This window comes from Lynx rufus, unplaced genomic scaffold, assembly GCF_022079265.1.
Source record: "Lynx rufus isolate CCGP_SWC_20201006 ecotype Redwood Valley unplaced genomic scaffold, mLynRuf1.p SCAF_18, whole genome shotgun sequence".
Taxonomy (NCBI): domain Eukaryota; kingdom Metazoa; phylum Chordata; class Mammalia; order Carnivora; family Felidae; genus Lynx; species Lynx rufus.
The window spans coordinates 27,074,066-27,087,347 of record NW_025814832.1 but is presented as its reverse complement, the minus strand read 5'-3'; the positions used below and the strand labels follow the sequence as shown (position 1 = coordinate 27,087,347).

Genomic DNA, 13,282 nt, shown 5'->3' with positions numbered 1-13,282 from the left:
AAATCTCTTTCGAAAGGAATCCTAAGAAACTGGCACTTCACAATGAGGCAATGTAGAGTCCCGATGAACTTCTGAGCTCCAATACTCATAACACAGCTTGCAAATGGCTACAAAATTTCCTAAGATGTAAATTAATTTATAATCGAAAACCAAAAATACTTCATAAACCTGGACACGAACAGAAGTCCTACAAGGTTAAGAGGAATGTATAAAATTTTTACTATAAATACCACCTGAAATAGTTCAACAGCTCATTGGATTTGGGATTTAATAAAATTTTTATTCTTCAATGACAAAGTCATTGTTGGAGCTTTCTTTTCTTTGGAATTTGTTATTGATATTGGGGTTGGATTTTTCAAAATCTCAGTAACTGTGGTATGGCACTATGGTGTTTTTTTATTTTTCCCTTTTTTAAAGGTCTTTAAAAAATGGTTTTCCTTTGTTTTACCATTAAATGGTCCAATATTCTACAGCCAAAATCTATGGTAAAAGAATATATCAGTATTAAGGAACTATTCTCCGAGGTCCTCACATGTGCAAATTGACAGGCTAGGTGTTCCAGAAGATCAATTTTACAAAAAGGAATTTTTATGTTATTTAGTTTCTTGAGATATTGCCAAATTTATTCACTTCCTTCATATACAATTCTGTGTACAAGTCTTTCAACTATCTGGGATATAAAAGGATAATACATAATTGGAAAGACAGGAAGCATAAGATTTCAAAGTACTAGCATAAGATATAAAGACATCTCAAGTTCTAATCCCCACTTTATAACTAAGAACCCAAGCATTCTTATTTTTTTTAAGTTTATTTATTTTGAGAGGGAGAGAGAGCGGGGGAGAGAGGAGAGAGAGAGAAAATCCCAAGCAGGCTCTATACTGTCAGTGCAGAACCCCACGTGGAGCTCGAACCCAGACACTATGAGAGCATGACATGAGCTGAAACCAAGAGTTGCAGGCTTAACCAACTGAGCCACTTAGGAGCCCCGGACCCATGGATTCTGGAGCAAGGCCCTTCACCCGCCTGGGCACCAGGTTAGAAAAACTGGAAAACAAAAGAATTGACATTCATTGCTTACAGCTTCTCTCCCAGGCACAGGATGGATTATTTCCTAAACAGGTGATGCACTGACAATTAGTCTCTTCAGACGCCCAATGAGGAAAAATTATTCAATGGTCAAGTAATGTTGCATGCATTTGCACCATGTTGAAGGTTTATAAAACACATCAGAATATTAAAGAAAGCTCTATAACTATTACTCCCAAACTGATTTAGTTGGGGAATACTCCATTCATTACCAACTAGCATCCTGTAACACTAGTGTTCCTCAAAATATACTTTGGAAAATGATGAAAGGGAATTTCAACTGGTGCTTCTACAACATCTATACAATTCGTTCATGTACCGTGAACTAGAAAATAAATATTCATCACAAGAATGGATTTAAACGAGCATGATACTGGCATACACTGTGCCCATTCTTATTCTAATCTCCAGAGAAAGTTCTAGAATGAAGCAAGGATCAAATAAAAAATACATAATAAGAACTTCCATTTTGACGGATAAAATCTTTGATTATAAAATCAAAGTGGTAAATCACTGGCTGGAGAGAAAGGGGGAATGGGGAGTAATTACTAAAGATTATCAGGTGGTATTCTCAGTGATGAAAAAGGTTTTAAACCAGACAGAGGAATGGTAGCTGCATAACAAGGTGAATGCACTAAAGGCCACTCAACTGTACATTTTAAAATGGTTTAGTGTATATTATGTGAATTTCACCTCGATTTAAAAAGTAAGTAAGTCAGGGGCACCTGGGTGGCTCAGTTGGCTCAGCATCCAACTTCGGCTCAGTCATGATCTCATGGTTTGTGAGTTTGAGTCCCACGTTGGGCTCTCTGCTTCAGCATCCTCATGCCTGCTTCAGATCCTCTGTCTCCCTCTCTCTCTGCCCCTCCCCTCCTCAAATATAAATAAACACTTAAAAAAAAGAAAAAGAAGTAAGTCAAAGGGATGGGGTCTTCACTAGCACAACCTTACCAGAATTAGAAAAAGGCATCACCTTTAGGTAGAAACAGTTTGAAGAATACACAGCTTACTGAGCCTACATCATCTTTATATGAGAAAGATTCTCCTTCTTCTGAGTGGACAGAGCCTCCCCCATCAGGGCACAACCCACACATTCATACACAATGTGTCTAAAACATGTTTAATGCTCGATGTCCCTCAAATACCACTCTCTTGTCTTTCAATGGGTTAGGGATGTACTTACTTTTACTTAGAATGGCTTTATCTCAAAGCACCAAAAGAGCCAGGTTGGCATTCAGAAGAGAAAAAGATCTTATTACTTGATTTAGAGTAAAAAGTTGGGGATGTTCAACTGGTTCCTATATCAACCATGTCTTATCACTCAGGAATCTATGGCAGATGCAACTGAACTAGAGAACTAGTAAAATGGAGCTTAAGGAATTGAAAGAACCCCCAAACTTACAATAAGAAACCTAGAACCATGGCACCTTAAAGAAAAATAACTCAATATATTAATATCTATAAACAGAAGGCAGACATTCAATAAGAGACAAACACATCCTTTCTTCTTATGATACTATTGGATCTGGACCCCATCGCTTAAATGAAGTAATGAAAACCAAAGAGAATAAGCCTTGTAATAAAATCATTTTAAATGTAAAGTTACTGGCATTCTTTTCTCCAAGAAGACAATAGATAGTGATTTCCAGCATTTAAACGGTCATAAAATCTACACAGGGAAATATCACAAATTGATTATAACTTCTTACTCTATTTGTATGAAAACCAATCAAGAAGAAATGGAGTAAATAATTTTATTTTCTTGATTTCTTTAGGAAAGATAAGGGAATGTTCAGATTAGTCTGTGGCAAAAGAGGAGAATTCTCAAATTTTAAGTGTCATACCTTATGTCATGGTTAATTTTATGTATCAACTTGACTGGGCTAAGGGATCCCCAAACAGCTAGTAAAACATTATTCCTGGGTGTGTCTGTGAGGGTGTTCATGGAAGGAATTAGCATATGAGTCTGTAGAATGAGTAAATTAGATTGCCTTCACCAATGTGGATGGACAATGTGGATCATCGAAATCATTGAGACCCCAAATAGAACAGAAAGGGAGAGGAAGAGCGAATTGTTCTATGGCTTAAGTTGGGACAGCCATCTTCTCCTGCCCTCATACTTCAGTGCTCCTGGTGAGGGCCTCCACATTTGTGTGAACCAATCCCTCACAATAAATCTCTTTCTATGGATATATATATATATATATATATATATATATATATATATATATCCTACTGGTTCTGTTTCTCTGGAGAACTCCACCTAAAAACACTTATTATTAGTAATTCTCTGAGGGCAGCTAAAGACCAGAAAAATGAAAATTGAGTTAAATTTTGCACCAAGGGAGATGTTGAAAACAGTGCCACAGCAGAAAAGCATAAAAATGGAGACCCAACAGATAACACTACCTATCCCTGGTGCCCTAGTCAGTAGGTATTTCAACTCCTCAAATATCTGAATTTTTTGCAAGGGGAGATAAATGCTTTTAGTATCAAAGATACTGAATTTAGATATGAATTAAATAGCTCCTGAGATTATAATAGGGACAAATCTACATACTCCAAACATCCACAGTGGGAAAATTAGCTAATCGAAGAATCCATGATGTAGACTTGCTTAAGGAGAGCAAGTAAAAAAATCACATACCTTTGAATTCAAATTTGATGTGGGATTTGTAAATGCCTTCATTCTGATTTGGGAAGAATTATGGTCTAAACTCAAAACTGTCATTCCTGAAGAAGCAGAAACTAACACCCAGTATTCTGGTTCAAAGTATAAGTGGCATTTTAACATCCATTTGCCTGTAACAGAGTCCATACTCAATGAAGGCCAGGTCACCTTTCATTGTACCTGTACAAAACCTTCATCTTCAACCTCATCTGCTGCCTCATTCAAACTATATTATAGTTTGCTAATATCTACAGTAAACTGCATGCTGATCTAATGTAGTATGGTATGTCACATGTTCCAGTGTTAATATACTGAGTGTGATTTTTATGCAGTTAAGGACATTTAGATCTATAGGACATCCTAATATCAAAGATTGAATGAAGTCACAAGTCAAGGAGGTCAACCATTTTAGCACACAAAATTTTCTTGAAGCTTGTTATGTAGTCAAAAAAAATTTTTTTTCAGAGAAGTTTCTAATAGTGTTATTATTCACCTTAAGCTCTGCATTTCTTCCCTTGACTTGAAAAACAGTTAAGAGTGGGCAAATTTTTACATCTTTCCTTTACCCTTTGAGTTTCTCTGGAACAATTGCTGACATGGAAAACAGGGTATTGACTGTAGTGGTTGAAGAGTTTAGTTTGGAGTCAGATGGCATAGGTTCAAATTTCAGATTCACCACTTGTTGGTGTGAACCTCAGCAACAGATATAAAGTAGTCAGAACCACTTGGGCACATACATGCTCCAGAATCTGTGATCAGTAACAATTCATCCACATTTCTCAGCCCCCACAAAAAGCATCCCTTTCTGGCCAGCTGGATCACTTTGCTTCACAGTCAAATTGAAGATGAGAAAGATAAAGGGGCAGCAGTTGACACTGGAGACATGTTGCTGGGAATTAAACTGTCATGTGAGACCCAAGAGCTCCATTATCAGGGTCACCAATGAGTAATACTGACACTCTGTAAAGGTGAGGCATCAATTATTCTTAGGGCAATGAGCAAATTTTAACAAATATGGGGGATTATGGGTTATGTACCCAATGAACGCCAATGACTACCTGACTGTGGTAAAGAATCCTAATTGAAGACCAATAAAATGAACTTTTAAAGGCTTTCAGAGGTTGAACAAATAACTCAGGAATAGGGCAATTATTATTCAGAGACAGATTATTTATATACAAACAAGGAAGGCATTTTGAGAATTATGTAAATAATAGCTGGCCAAGGCCTATAAAAGGCCCAACGTGGAAGTGACCAGCAAAACACAAAAAACTTCTCTTAGCAACCCAACTCTCAGCCGAGCTCCTGACACCATGGCCTGCTGCTCCACTAGCTTCTGTGGATTTCCCACCTGCTCCACCAGCGGGAACTGTGGCTCCAGCTGCTGCCGGCCCAACTGCTGCCAGGACAGCTGCTGCCAGCCCAGCTGCTGCCAGCCCAGCTGCTGCCAGAACAGCTGCTGCCAGCCCACCTGCTGCCAGCCCAGCTGCTGCGGGACCGGCTGTGGCACTGGTGGCGGCCAGGAGGGTGGCTGCGGAGCCGTGAGCTGCCGCGTCAGGTGGTGCCGCCCTGACTGCCGCGTGGAGGACACCTGCCTGCCCCCCTGCTGTGTGGTGAGCTGCATACCCCCCACCTGCTGCCAGCTGCACCACGCCCAGGCCTCCTGCTGCCGCCCGTCCTACTGTGGACAGTCCTGCTGCCGCCCCGCCTGCTGCTGCTACTGCTGCCAGCCCAGCTGCTGCCAGCCCACCTGCTGTGAGCCCACCTCCTGCCAGTCCACCTGTTAAAAGCAGGGTTGCTGATTTTCAAGTTGAAGTTTCAACTTCCAAATCAATTCATGAGCTAACTATTTCCTCCACCACGCCTGGACCACTAACAAATTCTTGAACTGTTATTTGTTTTTTGTGGTGGGGGCTATTTAGGCCTCACAGATCTATCTGATTCCATTCAATTCTGGAAAGACTTTGATCTCTCCCAGTGAGGCTGCCAAAATACAAATTTGACTCAAGAAATGGGACAACCAATTTGCTTTCAGGACACATTTGAATCTACTCTCTGTGATTCTGCCACCAATGCCACGGAAGAACCATCTGTCCTCAGATATGTTCACCTCCTATACTCCACCATCCTGCAAACTGCACTTTTTATGAAAGGGGAATAATATACCAAGGTCTATTAAACTATATCTATTTGGTGCAGCAAATATCTCTTTTTTTCTTTATTGAGTTTATTCATGATATGTATTTCATATAAAGTCACAAAAGATTTTAATCTGTTTTTGATATCCCACACTGCTTTTCTTATATCATGCTAGGAAATTTGATTAGATCTACTAAAGGTTAATGCCATAAAAAGTACAGCAAAGGCAGTCATACAGGGCCTCAGCAGTGGCACAAGCTCTATTTCCATATCCTGACCTCACAAAGAGTTTTCACAACCAGAAAAGTATAGCAGTCAGGAACTCTGAATCCAAAGCCAGATATGATGTATTTTTTTTTTTCAAGTCTCTTAGAGGAATGCTCTTTCAGGCAATCTTCAAACCATGGTAACATATGCTAATATATTACACTCTTCCATTCACATGTAGTCTTGCCTAATAAAGCAAGAGAACCACACATTGGGAAAGCCTCTCTGAGGAAATTCACTTTTGGTCAGATGGAGAACTTTACTCTAATTTCCATCTCAGTTTCTAAACTGAAAGTGAGGATAATAACATATCTACTTTGGTTTAAAATTTTCACTTAGAAATACATTTATTATGCATACACATGCACTCATACATAATACACAATGGATGTATATACATAACATACAATGAATTTATACATATTTAAACACAAGCATCAGGAAATGTTTTATAAATCTTGGTAGTTTTTGGACAAGGCTCAGGATTAATTTGTGGTTTCTTGGACTTAGAACTGGAGGGAGCTGAAGATACTCCTTTTTATTAAAAATATTACTTGGGTTAAAATTATAACACTTTATTCATGCAAGGGTTAAAGAAAATCAAGAAATTAGAAAGCATGAATAAAGGATAACATGTAAGCAAGGAATCAATTTCCCCGACATATCTTCTAGAGACCTGATCAAACCCAGAAGACACCCTTGAATAGAATAGAAATGGCAACATGTTTTGTCCTCTTTTTCCTTCGATTTTAACTTCTGACCACTTTCAGGTATCACTACCTAAGAGCTCCTGCTGAGAAAAAAAGTATAAAATAAATGACATGTGACTTGGGTAAGATGCAAATTTGGCTGTTTATCAGTACCATACACAGCCAATCATTCCTTCCTTCCTTTATTCAACAGCATTTCCTGAGTGCCTACGTTGAAGATGGTGCAGAAAGCACTACATAGGATTCCAAGGTGAATTAGACATGGTAGATCATACCCTTAAGGAATGAACGAGCAGGGAAAGCAATTCCACAATTTTAGCCCTGGAGGTGTCTGAAAGATCACCTCATTTTACAGATGAATAAACCAATGTTCAGAGAGAGTAAGTCACTTTTTTGAAGTTGCAGAATCACATAATGGCAGAACCAGTTTGAGAAGCTTATTTAGTTTAATTAGCTTAATTTAGTTCTCAGTTAAGGGCTCAGATCGCTGTATCATGTGACCCACCCATAATCACCAAAAGCTGGATTCCTTTAAATTCTCTTTAGCTTGAAATTCTATCATTTTTTTTTTAATTCAAAAGCACAAACTAAAAACAACTGAGGATATATCAATAGGGTATGACTGAATATAGTGTGGTATGATCACACTCTGGAAAACTGCATAGCTATTTAAAAGAATGACTAATAGGTATGGGATAGGGCAAAAAATTAGATGACTTAGATAAAATGAATAAATTCCTAAAATCACATAACCTATCCAAACCAAATCATGAAGAAATAGAAAATCTGAACAGATCTATAACCAGCAAGGAGACTGAATTAGTAATAAAAAACCTCCCAACAAATAAAATCCCAGTACCAGACGCTTCACTGGTGAATTCTACCAAACATTTAAAGAAAAGTTAAAAACAATCATCCTCCAACTCTTCCAACAAATTAAAGGGAAAGGAATACTTCCAAACTTACTCTGTGAGTCTAGCATTACTCTGATACCAAAGCCAAAGACACTACAAGAGGAGAAAACTAGAGACCAATATCTGTGATGAATATTGATGCAAGATTCCTCAAATAGTATCAAACAGAATACAACAGCACATTAAAAGGATTATACACCGTGACCTAGTGGGATTTTATCCTAGAATGCGTGGATGGTTCAACATGCAAAAATCACTGAATGTAATACACTGCATAACAGAATAAAGAAGGGAAAACACATGGTTAATAGATGGAGAAAAAGAATTTGATGAAATTCAACACTCTTTCAACAAAAACAAAAATACTCAACAAACTAGGAATAAAAGGACACTATGTCAGCCTAAAAGCCATATATGAAAGCCCACACTAACCTAATACTCAGTGATAAAAGACTGAAAGCTTTTCTTCTAAGATCAGGAAAAAGAGAAGGGTGCCCACTTTTACCTATTCTATTTATCGTAGTACTAAAAGTCCTAGCTAGAGAAATTAGACAAGAAAAAGAAATAAAAGGCATCCAAATAAGAAAGAAAAAAATAAAATTGTCTCTACTTGCAGATGACATGATATGATATATAGAAAATCCTAAAGACTCCACCTTACCCCCAAAAATACAATAAGAAAAAAACAGTTAGAACCAGTCAACAAAACCAGTACAGTTGGAGGTTGCAGGACACAAAATCAATACACCAAACCAGTTGCATTTCTACACACTAACAACAATCTACCACAAAGAGAAATTAAGAAAACAATCCCATTTACAATAGCATCAAAAAGAATAAAATAGTTAGGAATAAATTTAACCAAGGAGATGAAAGATCTGTGTACCAAACACTAGAAGTCACTGATGAAAGAGTTAAAGAAGACACAAGTAAGTGGAAAGGTATTACATGCTCATGAATGAGGAGAATTAATACTGTTAAAATGCCCATACTACTCAAAGCAATCTACAGATTCAATGCAATCCTTATCAAGATTATTTTTCACAGAAAGAGGAAAAAAAAACTCCTAAAATTTGTGTGGAACCACAAAAGACTCAGAATAGCCAAATCAATCTTGAGAAAAAGGAACAAAGCTAGAGACAACACATTTCCTGATTTCAAACTATATTACAAAGCTATAGTAATCAAAAGAGTATGATACTGGCATAAAGGCAGTCATATGGACAAATGGAATATAAGAGACAGCCCAGAGAGAAACCTTTACAAATATGGTCAAATAATTTTCAATAAGGGTGTCAAGACCATTAAAAGGGAAGGGCAGTCTTTTCAAAACATGGTGCTTGGAAAATTGGGTATCCACATGCAAAAGAATGAAGGTAGATCCTTGCATTATACCATATACAAAAATTAACTGAAGATGGATAAAAAAAAAACGCTAAAGTTAAGAACTAAAACTATAAAACTCTTAGAAGAAAACACAGGAGGAAAGCTTCATGACATTGAATTTGTCAGTGATTTCTTGGATATGACACAAAAAGCATACAAAAGTAAAAAAGTGGATAAACTGAACTACATCAAAATTAAAAACTTCTGTGCGTTAAAGGATCAATGAACAAAATGAAAATTCAATCTATAGAATGGGAGAAACATTTGCAAATCATATATCTAATAAGAAGCAAATTATCTAGACTATATGAAGAACTTCTACAACTCAAAAACAATTATAAATTGGGCAAGTACATGAATGGACATTTCTTCAAAGAAGATATACAAATGGGGGCACTTGGATGGCTCGGTGGGTTAAGCATCTGACTCCTGATTTTGGCTCAGGTCATGATCTCATGGTTTGTGAGTTTGACCCCGAGTCAGATTCCGCACTGACAGTGTGGAGCCTGCTTGGGATTCTCTCTCTCTCCCTCTCTCTCTCTCTATGCCCCTCCCCCAATCACACACACACACACACACACACACACACACACACTCTCTCTCTCTCTCTCTCTCTCTCTCTCTCTCAAAATAAATAACTAAACTTTAAAGAAAAAAAATTAAGTTAATCTTTAAAAAAAAAGATATACAAATGTCCAACAAGCATATGAAAGATGTTCCATCTCACTAATCATTACAAAAATACAAATCAAAACCACAAGGACATACCATGTCATACCCACTAGAATGTCTACTCTCAAAAAGCCCAAAAAGTGTTGGCAAGGATGTGAAGAAATTGGAACCCTTGTGCACTGTTGGTAGAAATGTAAAATGGTGCAGCCGCTATGGGAAACAGTATGGCGGGTACTCAAAAAACTAAAAATAGAACTGCCATGTGATCCAGCAATTCCACTTCTAGGTATCCACCCAAAAGAAGTGACAGTAGTATCTTGAAAAGATATTTCTACATCCGTGTTCATGGCAACATTAATCACAATAGCCAAAAGGTTGGAAGCAACCCAAGTGTTCACTGATGGACAAATACATAAACAAACTGTGGTGTATACATACAACAGAATATTATTCAGCCTTAAAAAGGAAAAACATTCTGACACATTGATAGCATGGATGAATCTTGAAGACATTATGCTAAGTGAAAAAGACATACTGTATGATTCCACTTATATGAGGCATCTAGGTTGGTCAAATTCATCAATACAAAAAGTGGAAAGGTGGTTACAAAGGCTTAGGGAGGAGAGAATGGAAAAGTTACTCTTTAATGGACATAGAGCTTCAGTTTTACAAGATAAGAATTCTGGAGATTGATTACACACCAGTGTGAATGCTCTTCACACTAGTGAACTGTGCACTTAAAATGATTAAGATGGCAAATTTTATGTGTATTTTATTACAATTAAAAATTTTTAAAAATAAGTATGTATAGATCCCAACTTTTACTTTTTATTAATATTTTACTTTTACTTATGTATATGCTGGTTTATGTCTGCAAAAGCAGGAAGAAAGGTGTCAAAGAATATATACCAAATTGTTAATATTGATTATTTCTGAAGTACTAGTTTTGGAGGGGATGGGTGTTTGGGGGAAAACAGGAAAATTATTAAATTTGTTTATATGTCTGTGTACTGTTTGACTTGTTAAAAGGTGTATTCATTACTAGCATATATTTTTCATTTAGTAGAGTCATAAAAACCATCTACCGGCAAAAGTCTTAACAGTTTCAGCTGTGGGGGCACCTGGGTGACTCAGTCAGTTAGGTGTCCAACTTTGGCTCAGGTCATGATCTCACAGTCCGTGAGTTTGAGCCTCATGTCGGGCTCTGTGTTGACAGCTCAGAGCCTGGAGTCTGCTTCAGATTCTGTGTCTCCCTCTCTCTCTGCCCCTCCCCTGCTCATGCTGTCTCTCTCTCTCTCTCTCTCAAAAATAAATAAAGATTAAAAAAATTAAAAAAAAAAACAGTTTCAGTTGGGAATATGTACATGGTTGGTGGAAGGCAAAAATATTGGTTAGAGCTCTCAGTATCCTATAACTTGCACAAACAGATCCTAGAAAGGCATAGTTCTTTTGGATGTTGATTAATGTTTTGATGACTCTAATGTTAGTCATTCGAAATCTGAACAAATTTTCTTTTATGAAGTCCTGATCCTTAATTTAGTGACCACTTTGGAAGAAAATGCTCAGTTTAGATAAACTGTCTAAAGATCAACAAAGGGCAGGTATGACGAAGCAAGCCAGGAGTGGCCCACATCTAGTCTGTCATATGATTTGCATAAAGAGGTGTTGCTCTGATTGGCTTCCATAAAAGGCATTCACTTGATCCAGAGGGCAAAGAAGAAACAAAATAGGACTTAATTGAATAATCACCAAGCAGGCTACTGAAATGCTATTTATAACTTTCTAAACAACTCAGGTATCAGCCAATCAGAGACTGACTTTGCAAAGGGTATCAAGGAACAATGCTGAATGCTAGGACAATATGCAGCTCTAGGATAGATATAAAAGGCCAGAAGTAGAAGGTGCAGTCAAAACTCAAAAACTTCTCTTAGCAACCCAACTCTCAGCCGAGCTCCTGACACCATGGCCTGCTGCTCCACTAGCTTCTGTGGATTTCCCACCTGCTCCACCAGCGGGAACTGTGGCTCCAGCTGCTGCCGGCCCAACTGCTGCCAGGACAGCTGCTGCCAGCCCAGCTGCTGCCAGAACAGCTGCTGCCAGCCCAGCTGCTGCCAGAACAGCTGCTGCCAGCCCACCTGCTGCCAGCCCAGCTGCTGCGGGACCGGCTGTGGCACTGGTGGCGGCCAGGAGGGTGGCTGCGGAGCCGTGAGCTGCCGCGTCAGGTGGTGCCGCCCTGACTGCCGCGTGGAGGACACCTGCCTGCCCCCCTGCTGTGTGGTGAGCTGCATACCCCCCACCTGCTGCCAGCTGCACCACGCCCAGGCCTCCTGCTGCCGCCCGTCCTACTGTGGACAGTCCTGCTGCCGCCCCGCCTGCTGCTGCTACTGCTGCCAGCCCAGCTGCTGCCAGCCCACCTGCTGTGAGCCCACCTCCTGCCAGTCCACCTGTTAAAAGCAGGGTTGCTGATTAAGAATGAAAGGGGAAACTAAGCAAACCGCTCTGATCTCAGAAGAAGTGTTCAATTTTACTCCCATGCTAAGTACCATGATGTTTCTAAGCCGCTCAGAAATGAGTTTAGTCAGGACCCTCTTGGATGTGCTGAATTAGCATACTGAAAACATGTATCAATCAGAGTATCTAGATATCCTGCCTTGCTTGAGAAGGCTCCAGGGTCACTTTATTTCAGTGACATCTCTGGTCTCCTCCCTATCTCTTGATCCCCACATGTTTTAGACTGGCTTTCTCCTTGAATATCCCCTGTTAATTTCAAATAAAATGTTTAAATGTGTGAAGCAAACTGGGTTATTTTCTTTCTTCTACCTCTAAGCTTGTCCATCTTTAGCTGGAATTCAAGGAGAGTGGATTTGCATTTTTATAATAATCCTAAAGCATACACATGAGGTCTAAACCAGACAGGCTGAATACTAATTACACTATGCTTGAATCCATCAGTTAACAAAATGCTCCATGCATTAAATAATCTTTACAGTTATTCAAATAGTTAAATGCTCTAACCTGTAATAATTAGGTCTAAACCAGTAAAGCAACTTTTGGCTAAAATTTTCAGGTTGATCAAATCTATGGGATTTCTACCTACATGTAGCTCTACCATTTTAATCCCCCTCCAGTTTATATACTAGATGTTCTCCTTCATGTGTACCTAATATCTAGAAATTATATTACTTATTAAATAGATTGTAAAATATCTACCAGATACTATCTATTAGATACTGTTTTCCAAGAGCATTTAGGCTTAATTCCTATGTCTTAGGCTATTATATTCTTCCCACTGGTCTCCAAATTGCCCTCCAAGTTTCAACTCCCAACACTTTACTGGAAGTACATAGAAAGTGTATCTCTGACCTAAACAAGGATAGAACAAACAGCCTGGGAGATACCCCGTGAGTTCTACCAACATCATTTGTCAGACACAT

The 13,282-nt window shown here is 38.6% G+C and overlaps 2 protein-coding genes across 2 annotated transcripts; both read left to right on the top strand.

Moving 5' to 3' along the window:
• Nucleotides 1-5,073: 5,073 nt before the first annotated feature.
• On the top strand, nt 5,074-5,547 carry LOC124513081 (keratin-associated protein 9-3-like). The gene has a single exon (XM_047080836.1). The coding sequence runs from the start codon at nt 5,074-5,076 to the stop codon at nt 5,545-5,547; it is 474 nt and encodes a 157-aa protein (XP_046936792.1).
• A 6,263-nt stretch (nt 5,548-11,810) lies between these two features.
• On the top strand, nt 11,811-12,299 carry LOC124513352 (keratin-associated protein 1-3-like). The gene has a single exon (XM_047081272.1). It carries the CDS (start codon nt 11,811-11,813, stop codon nt 12,297-12,299), a length of 489 nt encoding a protein of 162 aa, XP_046937228.1.
• Nucleotides 12,300-13,282: the final 983 nt, after the last annotated feature.